At 34.2% G+C, this 19,008-nt stretch overlaps 1 protein-coding gene across 9 annotated transcripts in view; it reads right to left on the reverse strand.

The window, feature by feature from the left end:
- Positions 1 to 19,008, reverse strand: part of VPS13B (vacuolar protein sorting 13 homolog B) — a 765,148-nt gene that overhangs the window by 732,471 nt on the left and 13,669 nt on the right. For all 9 annotated transcript variants that reach the window (XR_013994784.1, XR_013994785.1, XM_081070819.1 and 6 more), the window contains exon 3: positions 12,403 to 12,546. Coding sequence is in view for 7 of the 9 variants with exons in the window: in XM_081070819.1 (XP_080926945.1) it covers positions 12,403 to 12,546 (144 nt within the window). In the remaining 2 variants the exon portion in view is untranslated. The remainder of the gene's footprint in view (positions 1 to 12,402; positions 12,547 to 19,008) is intronic.

Consider the following 19,008-nt stretch of genomic DNA (forward strand, 5'->3'; position numbering starts at 1 on the left):
GTAGCAGATTGGATCAAAAAACTAAACCCAACCATATGCTGTCTCCAAGAAACACATCGCAGCTACAAGGACAAACATAGACTCAAAGTGAAAGGGTGGAAATTGACACTCCAAGAAATGGTATCCAGAGAAAATGGGGTGTATCCATACTGATATCAGATGAAACAGACTTCAGGGTGTAAAACATAACAAGAGACAAAGATGGACATTTCATAATGGTAAAGGGGACTACAGAACAAGAAGACATAACAGTCATCAATATTTATGCCCCCAATCAGGAAGCACCAAAATACACCAAGGAACTACTAACAGAACTAAAGGGAGAAATTGACCAAAACACAATTATACTAGGGGACTTAAATACATCATTGACAGCTATGGATAGATCATCCAAACAGAAGATAAATAACGAAATAGCAGCCCTAAATGACACATTAGATGAAATGGACATCACTGACGTATATAGAGCACTTCATCCTAAAACATCAGACTATACATTCTTTTCTAGTGTACGTGGAACATTCTCAAGGATAGACCATATATTGGGACATAAAATCAGCCTCAGCAAATTTAAGAAGATTGAAATCATACCAAGCATATTCTCTGATCACAAAGCTTTAAAATTGTATATCAACTGCAAAAAGAAAGCAGGAAAAAAACACAAATACATGGATATTAACAAACATACTTTTAAAGAACAACTGGGTCAAAGAAGAAATTAGAGAGATCAAAAGATACATAGAAACAAATGACAATGAAAATGCATCCTACCCATGTGTCCTATTTGGGAGACCACCTCAGGGATACTGTGGATGCCTGCTCTTGGCTCTGTACACCAGAAGCTAAACAATAATGAATGCCAACTATAATTTTATATATATAATGAGATGGCTCCGCGCGAGGTCGGAGGCATAGTAAATGGGGGAGGGGGGTTCACAGTGTGAGGGATATAAATGATGAACGTCTAAGTATTACCTTGTCTTGTACACCTTTAGCTAATAAATAATAAAAAAAAGAAATAAAGAGATCGCTTCTCGGCCCTTTGGCTAAGATCAAGTGTAGAAATAAAGAGGCTTATAATATAATGTTAAAAAAAAAAAATACATCCTACCAAAATTTTTAAGATGCAGCAAAAACAGTTTTAACAGGGAAATTTACATCATTACAGGCCTATCTCAAGAAACAAGAAAAATCCCAAATAAATAACCTCATGTTACACCTTAAAGAACTAGAAAAAGAAGAACAAGTGAAACCCAAGGTCAGCAGAAGAAAGGAAATAACAAAAATCAGAGCAGAACTAAATGAAATAGAGAACAAAAAGACAATAGAAAAAATTAATGTGACAAAGAGCTGGTTCTTTGAAAAAATTAACAAAATTGACAAACCGTCCACTAGACTCATTAAGATAAAAAGAGAGAAGACACTAATTAACAAAATCAGAAATGAAAAAGGGGATGTTATCACGGACACCACAAAAATACAAAGGATTATCTAAGAATACTATGAAGGACTAAATGCCACCAAATTCAATAACCTAGGAGAAATTGACAAGTTCTTAGAAACATATAGCCTTCCAAGGCTGAACCATGAAGAACGGGAAAATCTAAACAGGCCTATCACCAGTAATGAAATTGAATCAGTCATCAAAAACCTTCCCAAAAGCAAAAGTCCTGGACCAGATGGCTTCACCAGTGAATTCTACCAAACCTTCAAAGAGGATCTAATACCAATCCTGCTCAAACTCTTCCAAAAAATTGAAGAAGAGTCAGTATTCCCTAACTCATTTTATGAGGCCAACATTACCCTGATACCAAAACCTGGTAAGGACAACACCAAAATGAAAACTACAGACCAATATATCTGATGAATACAGATGCTAAAATCCTAAACAAAATTCTAGCAAATCGAATACAAGGATGCATTAAAAAGATTATTCATCACGACCAAGTGGGGTTCATCCCCAGGGCACAAGGATGGTTCAACATTCGCAAATCCATCAATGTGATACATCACATAAACAAAATAAAAGACAAAAATCATATGATTCTATCAATTGATGCAGAAAAGCATTTGATAAGATACAACATCCATTTATGATTAAAACACTTAATAAAATTGGTACAGAAGGAAAATACCTCAACATAATAAAGGCCATATACGACAAGCCCTCAGCTAATCTCATAATTAATGGTGAAAAGCTGAAGCCCTTTGCTCTATGTTCAGGAACACGACAAGGTTGTCCCCTATCACCTCTGCTTTTCAACATAGTGTTGGAAGTCCTTGCCAGAGCAATCAGGCAAGAGAAAGAAATAAAAGTCATCCAAATTGGGAATGAAGAAGTTAAATTTTCACTATTTGCAGATGACATGATAATATATATAGAAAACCCTAAAGACTCCACCAAAAAGCTATTAGAAACAATCAACAAATACAGTAAAGCTGCTGGCTACAAAATCAACGTACAAAAGTCCACTGCTTTCCTATATACCAACAATGAAATCTCAGAAAAAGAAATAGAAAAAACAATTCCTTTTGCAATTGCAGCAAAAACAATAAAATACCTAGGAATAAACTTAACCAAGGATGTGAAAGACCTATATGCTGAAAACTATAAGACATTTTTGAAAGAAATTGAAGAAGACACAAGAAATGGAAAGACATTCCGTGCTCATGGATTGGAAGAATCAACATAGTTAAAATGGCCGTATTACCCAAAGCCATATACAGATTTAATGCAATCCCCATCAAAATGGCATTTTTTAAAAAAATAGAACAAAAAATCATCAGATTTGTTTGGAACCACAAAAGATCCCGAATAGCCAAAGCAGTATTTAAAAAAAAGAACAATACTGGAGGTATCACACTCCCTGACTTTTGCTTGTTCTACAGGGCTACAATAATCAAAACAGCTTGGTCTTGGCGGAAAAACAGACACATAGACCAATGGAATAGAATTGAGAACCCAGAAATAAAACCACATAAATATGGACAGATAATTTTTGACAAAGAAGCTAAAAACATACAATGGAGGAAAGACAGCCTCTTCAATAAATGGTGCTGGCAGAATTGGATAGCTATGGGCACAAGAATGAGATTGGACTGCTATCTGTCACCATGTACCAAAATTAATTCAAAATGGATCAAAGACTTAAGCATAAGACCTGACACAATAAACTGCATTGAAGAAAACATAGGTACTAAACTTATGGACCTTGGGTTCAAAGAGCATTTTATGAATTTGACTCCAAACGCAATGGAAGTAAAAACTAAAATAAACGAATGGGATTATATGAAACTGAAAAGCTTCTGCACAGCAAGAGAAACTATTGACAAAATAATGAGGCAACGAACTGAATGGGAGAAGATTTTTGCAGACAGTGCCTCTGATAAGGGGCTAATATCCAAAATATACAAGGAACTCATGAAACTCAACAACAACAAAAACAAACAACCCAATTGAAAAATGGGCAGAGGACCTGAAGAGACATTTCTCCAAAGAGGATATACAAACGGCAAATACACATATGAAAAAATGCTCAACATCACTAATCATCAGAGAAATGCAAATAAAAAGCACAATGAGATATCACCTCACCCCAGTCAGAATGGTTATCATCAACAAGACAAATAGTAACAAGTGTTGGAGAGGCTGTGGAGAAAAAGGAACCCTGAAGTACTGTTGGTGGGAATGCAGACTGGTGCAGTCGCTATGGAAGGCAGTGTGGAGGTTCCTCAAGAAATTACGAATAGAATTACCATATGACCCAGCAATCGCTCTCCTGGGTATCTACCCAAAAAATCTGAAAACATTTCTCTATAAAGACACGTGTACTCCAATGTTCATTGCAGCTTTGTTTACGGTGGCCAAGACATGGAAACAACCAAAATGTCCTTCAATAGATGAATGGATAAAGAAGTTGTGGTATAAATATACAATGGAATACTATTCGGCGTTAAGGAAAGATGATATAGGAGCATTTGTGACAACATGGATGGATCTTGAGAGTATAATGCTAAGTGAAATAAGTCAGACAGAAAAAGCAGAGAACCCTATGATTTCACTGATATGTGGTATATAAACCAAAAAGAACAAGACAAACAAATGAGAAACAAAAACTCATAGACACAGACAATAATTTAGTGGTTACCAGAGGGTAAGGGGGTAGGGGGTGGGTGATGAGGGTAAAAGGGATCAAATATATGGTGATGGAAGGAGAACTGACTCTGGGTGGTGAACACACAATGGGATTTATAGACGATGTAATACAGAATTGTACACCTGAAGTCTATGTAAATTTACTAACAATTGTCACCCCAATAAATTTAATTTAAAAAAAAAAAAAAGAACAAGACAAACAAATGAGAGAAAAAACTCATAGACACAGACAATAATTTAGTGGTTACCAGAGGATAAGGGGGTGGGGGGGTGGGTGATGAGGGTAAGGGGGATCAAATATATGGTGATGGAAGGAGAACTGACTCTGGGTGGTGAACACACAATGGGATTTATAGATGATGTAATACAGAATTGTACACCTGAAAATCTATGTAAATTTACTAACAACTGTCACCCCAATAAATTTAATTTAAAAATAAATAAATAAATAAAACTGAGTCTTATACTAATTTTTGCTGCAAAAGACGCATTAGAGCTGATGGTCCGGCTAGATCTTATTTTCAGGGAAACACGGTATATGTATCACATCTTTATCCAATCATCTATTGATGGGTGCTTAGGTTGCTTCCATATCTTGGTTATTGTAAACAGCGCTCAAGTGAATATAGGGAGACATATATATATATATATATATATATATGTGTATCTTTTCAAATTAGTGTTTTGGATTTCTTCAGATAGACACCCAGAAGTGGAATTGCTGAGGCATACGGTAGTTATATTTTTAATTTTCTGAGGAATGTCTGAACTGTTTTCCATAGTGACTGCACTAATCTGCAGTCCCACCAACAGTGCACCAGGGTTCCCTTTTCTCCACATCCTCGCCAACACTTGTTTTTTGATTTATTGATTATACCCATTCCGATGGGTGTGAGGTGATAGCTCATTGTGGTTTTAATCTGTATTTCTTTGATGATTAGTGAGCATTTTTTCATAGGTCTATTGGCAATCTGTATGTCCTATTTGGAGAAATGTCTATTCATGTCCTCTGCCCATTTTTTAATTGGATTGTGTTTTATTGGTGTTGAGTTGTATGAGTTCTTTATAAATTTTGGATATTAACCCTTTATCAATTGTATCATTGGCAAATATCTTCTCCCATTCGGCAGGATGCCTTTTCATTCTATTAATGGTATCCCCTGTTGTGCAAACTTTTTAGTTTGACAAAGTCCCATTTGTTTAAAATAATCAGTTGCATTTCTATACACTAACAACAAACTAGCAGAAAATGATAGTAAGAAAGCATTCTCATTTATAATAGCATCAAAAACAATAAAACACTTAGAAATAAATTTAACCAAAAAGGTAAAACACTAAAAACTGTAGGACACTGGTGAAATAAGTTAAAGAAGACACAAAGTAATGAAAGGTATCTCATGTTCTTGCATTGAAAGAATATTAAATTGCCCAAACAACCCAATGTTATCTACAGATTCAATGTGATCCCTATTAAAATTTCAATGGCATTTTCACATAAATAGGAAAAACAATTGTAAAATTTGTGTGGAACCACAAAAGCTCTTGAATAGCAAAATAATCTTGAGAAAGAAGAGCAAAGCAGGAGGCATCACATTTACGGACTTCAACCTATATTCCAAAGCTATAGTAAACCAAAACAGTATGTCGCTGGCATAAAAACAGACACATGGATCAAAGAAACAGAATTGAAAGTCCAGAAATAAAACCATATGTATATCGTCAACTAATCTTTGACAAAGGCACCGAGAACACACAATGGAGAAAGGATAGCCTCTTCAATAAACGGTGCTAGGAAAACTGGATATCCACATGTAAAAATAATGAAAATGGACTCCTATATTAAGACCACTCACAAAAATTAACTTGAAATTGATTAAAGCTTATATGTAAGATCTAAAACTTGAAAATTACTAGAAGAAAACGGGAAAAGCTTCTTGACAGGTGAATAGTTAATCTATGAATGGGGGAATATATTTGTAAACCATCTATGTGATAAGGAGTTAATATCTAAAAATATAAAATAAACTCATACAACTCAACAGCAAAAAGAAAATCCAACTTTAAAATGAGCAAAGGAACTGACTAAACATTTTTCTAGAAGATATACTAATGGCCAACAGGTACCTAAAAAGGTACTGAACATCACTAATCATCAGGGAAATGCAAATCTGAAGGCAACAAAAGAACAAGACAAGCAAATAAAGAAACCAAAACTCATAGACACAGACAACAGTTTAGTGGTTACCAGAGGGTAAAGGGGGAGGGGAAATGGTTGAAGAGGGTAAAGGGGGTAGATATATGGTGATGGAAGGAGAACTGACTCTGGGTGGTTAACACATAATGCAATATATAGATGATGTATCACAGAATCGTACACTTGAAACCTATGTAGTTTTGTTAATCATTGTCACCCCAATAAAATTTAATTCAAAAGATTTAAAAAAAAACAAAAACAGTGAGCTATCACCTCATACTGTCAGGATGGCTATTACCAAATATTAGGTACGTGCAAAAGTAATTGTAGTTTTTGCAATCATTTTTCACCTTTAAATCACAATTACTTTTGTACCAACCTAATAAATAAGAGATAACAAATGTTGAATAAAGGGAACACTTATATACTCTTGGTGATAATATAAATCGCTACTGTCATTATGGAAAACAGTATGGAGGTTCCTCAAAAATTTTTAAATAGAATTACCATACTATGCAGCATATTATCCCACTTATGGGTATATGTATACACAGGAAATAATATCACTATCTCAAAGAGATAACTGCACTGCCATGCTCATTGCAGCATTACTCACAATAGCCCAGATAAGGAAACAACGTAAGTATCCAGCGATGGACGAATGGATAAAGAATATGTGGTGTAGATACTCATACTTGTATGTGCATACACACACACACACACACACACAGAGGAATATTAAGCTATGATTAAGAAATCCTGCCATTGGTGACAATATTGATGAACCCAGAGGGCATTACGGTGAGTGAAAAAAGCCAAAGGAAAATGTTTATTATATGCCTTATATGTGAAATATTTTTTAAAAAAAAACAAAGTCAAACACATAGAAACAGAGTAGAATCATGGTTTCCAGGGCCTAGGGGAAATCGGCAAAATTGGTCAAAGGGCACAAACTCTCAGTTCTAAGATGAATAATTCTGAGGATTTAATGTACAGCATGGTGACTACAATTATTGATACTGTATTGTATACTTGAAATTTGCTGAAAGGAGCCTTCTCACCAAAAACACAAAGAATAAAAATATAACTATTTGCGATGATGAATGTATTAATCAACTTAATGGTATGAATCCTTTCACAGTGTATACTTAAATCATGTTATACACTTTAAATATATATAATTTATTAATTTTACCTCAATAAAGCTGGAAAAAATAAATTTAAAAAGAAATATAACCAATAACCAAAAAAAAAGTAAATAAAATGTTGCACTCACAGTGCAATCCAAAGGTATCTATTCCTTTATACAACATCTCAAAACAGACTTAGAAGATAATATCAGATATTTTTAAATTTAAATATATTTTGGAAAATTCAAGATACAGAGTAAAAGTAGAAAGGGCTCTGAACAACCTAATGTTGCTATACTTGAGTATTAACTGAATACTTCACTTATTAGAATTGCTTGGTACAAATCCCTAAATCAGATTCACAAATGCAAAACTTCTTCACCAACGCACAAAATATTATATCACACAGACATGGTTATTGGTTTATCCTTCTCTCAGCTGAGGATGTAAATGGATATTTACAGCTACTACTATTCATCCTCTACTGCTATATGTTACTTGGGTTTGAGACTGCACAACTTCTTCACTCTTCTATCTGGTCCATTACCAGGGCAGATTACTTACTAAACACGCTCGGGGACTTCTAGCTCATCCTCTGCTGAAACCTCCATTCACCTTCTTTACACAAAAGGTCAGATGCCCCATTTGCCAACCCTACTTCATCATTGTAATTATACCACCAGAAATAAGAACTCAAACCCAAGGCCTAAAATTTATAGACAGCAAATCCAGCCAATGGCTGGAAATTAAATTTAGCCACTATCTATAAGACATTCTTCCACTACATCAAAATAATGTGAAATTATTATAATTAATGTTATTAACAATTATATAGCTTTTCTGAGCTGTTACTCAGGGAAAGTACCAGAGTAGTCATCCCCTTCACAACGTAAAGTGGTTCCTTACTGGGAGTAAAGACATTACCCATAATTATAGGAAACTCTAGTTCTCACTTTTTATGTAAGGAGGCTACAGACTATGTTATCTGCTATTATCTCACCACCATCATTAACCTATAACAGTGAAAGTGAGGGAATCAATAACAGTACAATAAATTCCACAGCCTAAGTCAGCATTTCTGAACCACATTTGAATTTCTGAAAAGGTAGTTGTTTTAGTCTGACTGGACTGCTATAACAAAATACTACAAACAGTGTAGCCTATAAACAACAGAAATTCCTTACAGTTCTGGAGGCTGTAAATCCAAGCTCAAAGATGCCAACATGGTCTAGTGAGGGCCCCTTCTCGGTTAACAGCTGGTGCCTTTTCACTCCCTCAGATGACAGAAGGAATAGGGATCTCTCTAGAGCAGGGGTGTCCAAACTTTTTTCAACGTTTTTCACCAAGGGCCACATGCAGTAAAATACACAAACAGCTGCGCCACTCACTCGAGGTGAAGTACATATTGCCTCACCTGGTTTATTTAAGTAAACTAAATATATTTTTGGAATTTGCTGCAGGCCAATTAACAATGGATCATGGGCCGCAGTTGGCCCACGGCTCTAGAGCCTCTTTTATAAGGCACTAATCCCATTCGTGAGGGCTCCACTCTCATGACTTCAGCATCTCCCAAAGACCCCACTTTGGGAGTTAGAATTTCAACATATGAATTTAAGGGGACACATTCAAACCACAGCAGTAATCAATTAGATTAATCCAGCCTCATTTAAGAGAATTAAAGTGTTAAAAAGGGGGCGGGGGGCATAAATATTGTTAATAGACCTACCAACACTTCCTCCAATTTGAGCTTCAACACAGGCTTCTATACTTCCATATTCCCTTTGAGACTTGATTACCTAAACCAGTATCGGTTTTCCATAGCACCAAAACATGCAAGTAAAGAGGTCAGGCAAGATTTTCCTGTAACTCCAAGCATTAACCAGGGCTTAAAAGCACATACATTAACAAAAAGCTTGGTTCTTTATCTCAAATTTTTAATGGTATTTTAAAGTTTTGGTTTAGGTGCAAAAGGTATTTTTAATATTTTTATGAATAATAAATTACTTGTATAAATAGCCTTGCAAATGATTATAATTATTAGGCTGAAAGATTTTTAGTTTACTTTCTAGGTGGTACAAAGACCAGAATAAGTACTTTAAAAATAAATTTACTACTCTCTTTAGGTTGAAGAAGCTTTTCGCAAGACTTGTTAAACACAGTGAGCAGAGAAAGCGTACACAATCATGGAATAAAAGATTTTTGTAGCAAGTCTTGCCCTATTTTACAAATGAAACCCACAGAGGCTGAGCAAGCCAAGAATATGCAAAAGGAGAAGAGCACATAATTAAATGTAAGTTACTGGTAATGTTTTCGTTCTTGAGCTGTGTTTTGAGTCCACAAGTATTTATTCAATTATGCTAGAGCAGACTAAACTGGCTAAATAAACAAACAAGTCAGACCTGGACCATTGGTGATATATTTCATAAATCAAATTCTGTATGTGAAGTCCAAAGGGGAAAAACAACAGTTCACAAGTCACGACTCTACAGGACCTACATCTGCACTACGAACGACAACAGATATGTCAGAGTCAAGAGCAAAAGGTTCGTAAATATATTCTGAGTGAAATATCATTGTATTAAAAATAATTCAGAGTGAACATCAAGGTGGCCTTTATTTAACCTAAAACAACAACTTGGTCACCTTCTCATTGAAAAAATACTCTATAATTAAAACTGATTACAAAGATATGTGAAGGCAGTATATATAACTATTTTCTCTAGAGTCACACTCAAATCATTATAAATTATCTCCCTAATTGTCTTTTGCAGAGAAAATTACATAAAAATCTTAGCAATGCTTTTGAAGTGCATTGCTTCCTGAAGAGTGGGAAATCAGTAAATGCTGGCAGAATTAAATTAAACTTTACAAATTAAACATGCCTACTATCAAGACATTTAGCAATATATTTTTGCAATGATCTTTTCTGAATTAAACCTCAGATTTCTAACTTTTACATTGTATTTTATTACATTTTTATATATTAATAGTATTACTTTTAACAGATTAGTATCTATAACACTAAAAGCCCCTTTAATTTAACCTACTGTCCCAAACTAATTTTATTTAGAAAATAAGTCTTTTAATTATGATTCTACAATGTAATAACTTGAAAAAATTTATTCAGTTTACTAGTACATGCATAATTTTTTAACTTAATTTCCTACTTTACTAATCAATGCTTAAAATAGTAAAATAAACTTTAAAAATGTGTTTCATCTATAATGTTCTTACTGAGAAATTAATTCCAATCACTAGCATAAATGCAAGTATTACTCTCCAGGGGTGTACACTGCTGAATAATTTGTCCAAATGTCAACTGCAATTCTCAAAAATCCTTTCTACCTCAAAATTTTACACATCTGTAAAAAATAGTTGTTGTGAGAGTGGTTTACAATCATGACACTTTGACCTTTTGCTGTACACACCAGAAAATTCAAGTCTCAAATACCATGCAAGCAGGAAATCCGATCATTCCTGCAGTAGCCATCTGCATGGTCCAATATCAAATATTAGTTCTAGGTGGCACTAAATCATGTGTTACAAATCTTTTTCTGCAACCTCTATAATTAGTTGCAATTTGCTTTTTCTAAAATGTGTTTCTTATGGGGACATCTGGCCTTGAAAATTCCACCTTCCCAGTGAAAAACTACTTAGTGTCTGGATTTTTTTTTTCCTTGTAATATGGAGCACTGCATGGGTGGCATAACCAAGTCCAGACTTTTTTTTTTAATTAAATTCCAAGAACAGATGATTATTCAGAACCCTTTAAGTATTACCAAATATAAATGTAAAATAAAACTTGTTGCAATACAACTATCTATAGATTTCTAACTCAATCCCCCAAATATTTAAAGTGCACAAAATAAATTTTCATGGCAGTACTATATAGCATTGGTCTACTTACTTCCAGGAACTACATTAGTTAAGTTAAATTGGATAATACAGGTTTGAATCAAAGATTTCATAAAAGGAAAAAAAGATTTGTGCCCAGTAGACTGATATGACACTCAAAGTATCTACTTAAAATAGCGAATGGTTTTAACAATTCATAAATAACCTTAGTTAATCTCACACAGATTTAAGTTATACGCGTATTTAAGACAGTGGAAAACCCTAATATTGCCTTAAGGTACTTACGAAAATAATCAATTTACTAATTCTCCTCAATTCATCTGGCTCCAGAAAGCCTCCCTTAAAACTGAAAGTTAAATGTGGGTTAAGGAAAAAGTGATAAAAGTGAAACGACAGAGACACTACTTTTCCCCAAGATGAAAGTAAAAAAATTCATCACAATTATGCTGCTGTCCATACTTATTCACTTCTTAGATTAGAAAATTTAGGTAGAAACTCCTTAAGTACAATATTACACCTTTATAAAAATAAAAAAAAGACACTAAAAAAATGTAAGATGAGTCAAAGAAGTAGTAAATAAGTCAGAAAAAAATTAGTTTCTGATGCCAAAACTTCAAAGACAACAATGAAATTTGGTATATAAAGGCAGATTCAATATATTTCTATATTCCAAAAAAATAAAGTGAGAATTTTCACCTCATTTAGAAATGTCATGTAAATTAAATATCATGCAGTTTCTTTGCAAATATTCAAAAATCTTCACCTGAAAGTTGGACACAATCAGGCCCCACTTCTAGTGGACATGGGTAATAAGCAATCTACGTGATCTCTATTAAGGCCATGATGAGATAAGTGAGTGAAATCAGTATGAAAATATCCCTGAGGATATTTTATCCACATTTAAGAACACCCTTTTTCAATTGTTACTTTAGTCATGTAAAAAAATAAGTATATAAGCTAAGATTAATTTATGTGAAAGTTGACATATCCCAAAAGTTAAAGAAATATCAAACACTAATAACAATAAAATTGGTTAATATAAACAACTAGGTTCAATAATTTCATACCTGCATTCCATCTTTAAGTTTCAAAATGCATTCCATTGTATTGATGGTAATTACCACTGATTCCGAACCCAGTTTCGTCCATGGTACATGGATCCTCAATTCATGAATATGTCCACTCAAAAAGGTGAATGGTAATTTCAATTCCTTAAAACACAAAATATTAAATAAAAATTAGTAAGTGCTGAATATTTTTTCATTCTAATATTCAAATTCTTTAAAAGAAATGAAATTTCCAACAGAAATATAGTTTGGGAATTATTGTTCATCAAAAAGTAGTATCAAATGACTTGGTAACCTACAAAAACTGATTGTGCAAGTTATATTCAACAAGCTACTTAACCTGTCTAGTCCTCAGTTTCTTACTCTGCCGAAAGGAAAAAATATACAATACCTAATACATGACAAAGGCTCATATATGGTGGTGGTGGTAGTAGTCACAGTGGACAGCAGTAGTATTGAGATAACCGCAAGGTATATTGTTTAAAATCTCCACCCAAAAATATGACTTCTAAATGTGTTTTAAACTACAGCTAGAATAGGATTGTAAGGTAACTTGAAAAGGGGGTTAAAATACAGAAGAAAAAATGACCTGACTAAATAAAAATTGATCAACATTAAAGAAAATTAAGCTTTACAAGTAAAGATTGCACCTGAATATAATTTGGTCATAAATTTGAAATGTTTTCTGACTGGTTTCCATTATTATTCAAAAGAATATTTAAAATGAAAACATAACTGTCACTATAATCACTTTATACCAATTTGTTTCACTTCCCAGTAAAATTTTTGTTACAAGTCAACCAAGGAAAAAAAAAAATAAAGTGTATTTAAATTGTATTTCAATAACATTTTTATAGTTATTGTAACTCTGTGAAAGTTAAGATAAATGTTACACTTATTCATTCATCCAACAATTGCCCTCCTACTTGGTTTAGCAAAATAGCAGCAATATAGCTAACTATATATAGGCAATATGGCAAAGCGGTTAAGACCAATAATAACTCGAGCCAGCAGACATGGATTTAAATCCTACCTCTGCTACTTAATAGCCCAATGACAGTGGGCAACTTGTATAATATATCTGTGCCTCAGTTTCTTTATCTGTAAAATTTGTATAAGCACAGTATCTTTGAGGAATAAACTAATTAATTTGTAAAATGCACTTAGCTTGAATAGATGCTAACTATTATTATTATTATTATAGATGTATGGACTTAATGTATGTTTTCACAAGTTTTCTTAAAGGATAGAATACTAAAAATCTATTTCTACTTCTCTATTATAATCAAATATCACAATTTTTAAATATTTCTCATTATTACATTATAGATACAATAATTTCAAGTATTGAATCAAATGGTACTGATTATTTTGTTCTGTGTCAATAACAAAGACAATGTTTACTGAGTATTTACTCTGTACCGGACACTGTTCTAAGAACTTTACCTGCATGGAACTATTCAATCCTTATAAGAACCCCAAAAGGTAAGTACAGACAAAAAATATAAGGCATGGGCCAGCCCGGTGGCTCAGGCGGTTGGAGCTCCATGCTCCTAATGCCAAAGGCTGCCGGTTGGATTCCCACATGGGCCGGTGGGCTAGGCTGCCAGTTCGACTCCTCAACTCCCACAAGGGATGGTGGGCTGCACCCCCTGCAACTAGCAACGGCAACTGGACCTGGAGCTGAGCTGCGCCCTCCACAGCTAAGACTGAAAGGACAACAACTTGAAGCTGAACGGCACCCTCCACAACTAAGACTGAAGGGACAACAACTTGACTTGGAAAAAAAAAGTCCTGGAAGTACACACTGTTCCCCAATAAAGTCCTGTTCCCCTTCCCCAATAAAATCTTTAAAAAAAATAATTGAATATAAGGCATGGAAAGGTCAAGTAACTTCCCAAAACGACTCATCTACAAGAGCCAGGACTCAAAATTGGAAAATATGATGCTAAGCCCTTGCTCTTAACCACAATTATACTGCATCTATACTTTCATTATGAGCCCTGAAAGCCTTTCTAAATGCATCTATCTGGACAGTGAGCTAATAACATTTCCACCTCTACCACTCCCTGATTTGTGTAATAATGATAATTTGTGAAATGGCTAGCAAAGTTACAGTCCATAGGCCAAACTGGATTTTCTCAGGGAAAAGTTAAAAGACATCAGAATCAAATTCAAGACCTTAGTACCATCGGAGTGCTACTAATCAACTGAACTACCGTGTTTCCCTGAAAATAAGAATATATTGCTCAACAGATCTCTAGATCTTATATTAAGGTCTTATATTAAGTTTTGCTCCGAAAGACACATTAGAGCTTATGTTCAGGGGACGTCATCCTGAAAAATCTGCTATGGCTTATTTTCCGGTTAAGTCTTATTTTCGGGGAAATGTGGTACTAACGAAACACTGACACCAGAGGCAGGACTTTATATTACAACATGGAATTTTGAACCACATTGCCCATGTGGGAAATCCAGTTGAAGTTCAACACGTATTAATCATCTGAGTATAAGCAAGACTGTTTCCATTTCCTCATCATAGACTTGTTGTGATACCAAATGAGAACACATGTATGCCTTACAAAAGGCAAAACGCAAATGTTGATTATTATAATAGGTCATCCCTAAAATGACAGACCATCCCTAACCTAAGATAACCACAAATTATTTTCTTCTCAAAATACAATCTACAACTTAAAAATATTTTATTAATTAGTAACTATTCAGAAATACACTGAAAATGTATCCCTAAAACCAGAACATCTATGACTATACAAAGGACATTACCGTGTTTCCCTGAAAATAAGACCTAGCCAGACAATCAGCTCTAATGCATCTTTTGGAACAAAAATTAATATAAGACCTAGTCTTATTTTACTATAAGACCCGGTCTTGTTTTACTATAATGTAAGAGCAGGTATAATGTAATATAATATAACATAACATAATATAATACTGGGTCTTTTATTAATTTTTGCTCCAAAAGACGCATTAGAACTGATTGTCCAGCTAGATCTTATTTTCGAGGAAACAGGGTAGTAACAAAGAACTTAAGAAGAGGGTTGAAGAACTCTCAAAAATGAAGAATTCTAGGTAGGCTATTAGAAACTATTCCAACATGGAATGAAGGGATACTTTAAAAATGAACATAGCAGACAACAAAAGCAAAAACAAATAGGACTACACAGAACCTAAGGAATTTCACACAGAAAAAAAAATTTCAACAGAGTAAAATGGCAACCTATGGAATGGGAGAAAATATTTGCAAACTATGTATCTAATAAGATGTTAATATCTGAATATATAAGGAACTACAACTCAACAACAACAAAAAATCCAATTTTAAAATGGATAAAAGACCTGAATAGACATTTCTCAAAAGAACATATACAGGGCGGCCTTATGGCTCAGTTGGTTAGAGCGGGAGCTCTGAACAACAGAGTTGATAGTTCAGTTCCCACATGGGCCAGTGAGCTGCGCCCTCCACAACCAGATCGAAGACAACAAGCTGCTGTTGAGCTCCTGGAGGGGTGGCTAGATGGCTCAGGTGGTTAGAGCACGACATCTGAACAAGGTTGCCGGTTCAATTCCCGCATGGGATGGTGGGCTGTGCCCCCTGCAACTAAAGACTGAAAACGGTGACTGGACTTGGAGCTGAGCTGCACCCTCCACAAACTACTTGGAGCTGATGGGCCCTGGAGAAACACACTGTCCCCCTATATTCCCCCCCAAAAAAATTTTTTTTAATAAAAAATAAAAAAAGGACATATACAAATGGCCAAGTATATGAAAAGATGTTCAACATCACTAATCATCAGGGAAATACAAATCAAAACCAAAATGACATATCATCTCTTACCTGTTAGGATGGCACTATCAAAAAAAGGAAAAGAAAAAGTTACAAGTGTTGGCAAGGATGTAAAGAAATTGAAACTCTTGTGCACTACTGGTGAAAATGTAAAATGGTGCAGCTGTTATAGAAAATTGTATTGCACAGTCCTCAAAAAATTAAAAATTAAATTACCATATGATACAGCAACCTCAGTTCTGTGTATATACCAAAAAGAACTGAAAGCAGTATCTCAAAGAGATATTTGCACAGCCATGTTCATTACAGCACTATTCATAATACCCAAGAGGTGGAAGTAACCTAAATGACCATCAAAATATAAATGGATAATGAGAATGTGGTACATACATACACGAAAAAAAGTAGATTCGGTCTACAAAAAAAAGTAAATTCTGTTACATCCTACAACACAGATTTTGCTAAGTGAAACAGGCAAGTCACAAAAAGACAAATATTGTATGAGGCCAATTGTATGAGGTATCTAAAGTAGCCAAATTCTCAGAAACAAACAATAGAACAGTGGTTGTCAGAGACTGAAAGAAGACGGAAAAGGGAGTTGTCCAATGGGTACAGAGTTTAGGTTTGGAAGATGAAAAAGTTCTAGAGATCTGTTGAGCAACAATGTGCAAATAGTTAACACTACTCTACACTTAAAAATGGTTAAGAAGATTAATTTTATGTTATGTGGTTTTTACCACCACAAACAAGAAGAATATAAGATATCTTCAGGAATTCTGCATTACAAGTTTGGCGAATCCTCTTCCCCAAAAGCAATGACAAAACTGGACATTGTTGTCAAAACAACCAAAATCTCAGGAATGATAAGGAAAGGCTAGAAGTGAGGTAACATTATTATTTGGTACATGCAACAAAAGAGCAGGCCAGCCAGAAAATTAACAAGAAAGATCCAGAGAACAGGACAGCTAAAGATAGCCTTGCTATTATTTCACATAGCCCTGGTAGTCTGGAAAGATACATGCATATGCCAAGATGCGCTTACTGAGAAGACAATAGAGAGCCCTAACAAGCTACTTGTTCATTATTGACCAAGAGGCCTTGTAAATACAGTAACTGAAAAAAACGAATCAAACTTATAAACTCCCTGAACTTTAAAAGCACTATCCAATATATACACATATATACCAGGCCAAAGAGCAAAAGCCTTACTGGTTAAACAACCTGTAACCAATCAGTGGTTGACAACTAAGTTATAGTGACCCATGGGTAATCCATAGGAAGCCAGTACTAAAACTAGAAAGAATCCGGGGGGGGGGGGGCGGGGGGGGGAGAAAAGGAGTTGGAGGGGGAAACAGACACCACACATTTAGTCCAGGCAGGTCACTAAACAAATAGAACCCAGAGCAATAACAACCATCCTCTGGAGGGAGGAAATCAGAAATCAGAGTTGCTGTAACATATCCAAAATATCCAGTTTCCAACAAAAAAATTACAAAACATGAAAAGCATACAAAGTAGTCAAGAGAACCCCACTGAGGGTGTTCAAATGTAGGACTTAGTACACAAAGACTTCAAAACACCTATTATAATTATGTTCAAAGAAATAAAAGAAATAATTAAACAAAATATAACAACAATGATTCATCAAACAGAAAATATCAATAATTAAATAGAAAAAAAGAACCAAAGGGAAATTTGGGGGTTGAAAAGTACCATAAATGAAATGAAGAATTCACTAAAAGAGTTCAACATCAGATCTGAGCTGGCAGAAGAATCAGCAAATCCACAACCAGACACATCATAGTAAAAATATTAAAAGACAGGATCAAAAGAAAATCTTGAAAACAGAAAAATAAAAGCAACTTGTCATATACAAAGAAACTCTTTGTAAGTTAACAGTTAACTTCTCATTACAAAAAATAAAGGCAAGAAGGTAGTGAGATGACATATTCAAATAACAAAAAAAAATAACTGCCAACTAAGAATTCTATATCCAGCATAATAAACCTTCAAAAAGGAAGGCAAAATAAAGTCATACCCAAATAAACAAATGTTGAGATAATTCATTGCTAAAAAAACTAGGGACCGCAATACCAAGAAGAGATAGGGAAGGAGGAAACTATATGCAGTTAAATTCTTGTAAGATTATTCAAGAAATGATGAAAGTACTAATTTAAAGTAAACACTAATAAGTCAAATATGCACTTTTTAATCTTTAAGATAGCAAGTAAAATAATTTTTTAAATAGTATAATTAAAAAGACTTCAAGGCGAGAATTGACTTTGGGTGTTGAACACATAATGCAATATACAGATGGTGTATTATAGAATTGTATACTTGAAACCTATACAATTTTACTAACCAATATCCACCCCAATTTAATTAAAAAAAATACTTCAAGGAAAGAAGAACTACTAGAGTGAAAGAGAGGCACATTTCAGAGTTATTCTTTTAAGTATATTCAAGAGTAAGATATCACAATACTCAATTTGCATGCATTCAATAACATAACTTCAATATATAAAATAAGAATTGACAAAACTAAAAAAAGAAGTAGACAGGTCCCCAATAATTATAGTTGCAGACATTAACATACTTCTCTTGGTAACTATTAGAACAAACAGACAACGCAAATCTATATGGATTAATAAGACCTGAAAAAGTCCATTAACCAATTTAAAGCAATTAACATGGAAAAATATGGCAACTACAAAATACAGTTTTTAATAAATTGCATATGCAACATTTACAAAAAAAGACCATATATTGAGTAATGCATTATGATGGATTGAAATCAT

Source organism: Rhinolophus hipposideros (genome assembly GCF_964194185.1).
Source record: "Rhinolophus hipposideros genome assembly, chromosome: 13".
Lineage (NCBI taxonomy): Eukaryota > Metazoa > Chordata > Mammalia > Chiroptera > Rhinolophidae > Rhinolophus > Rhinolophus hipposideros.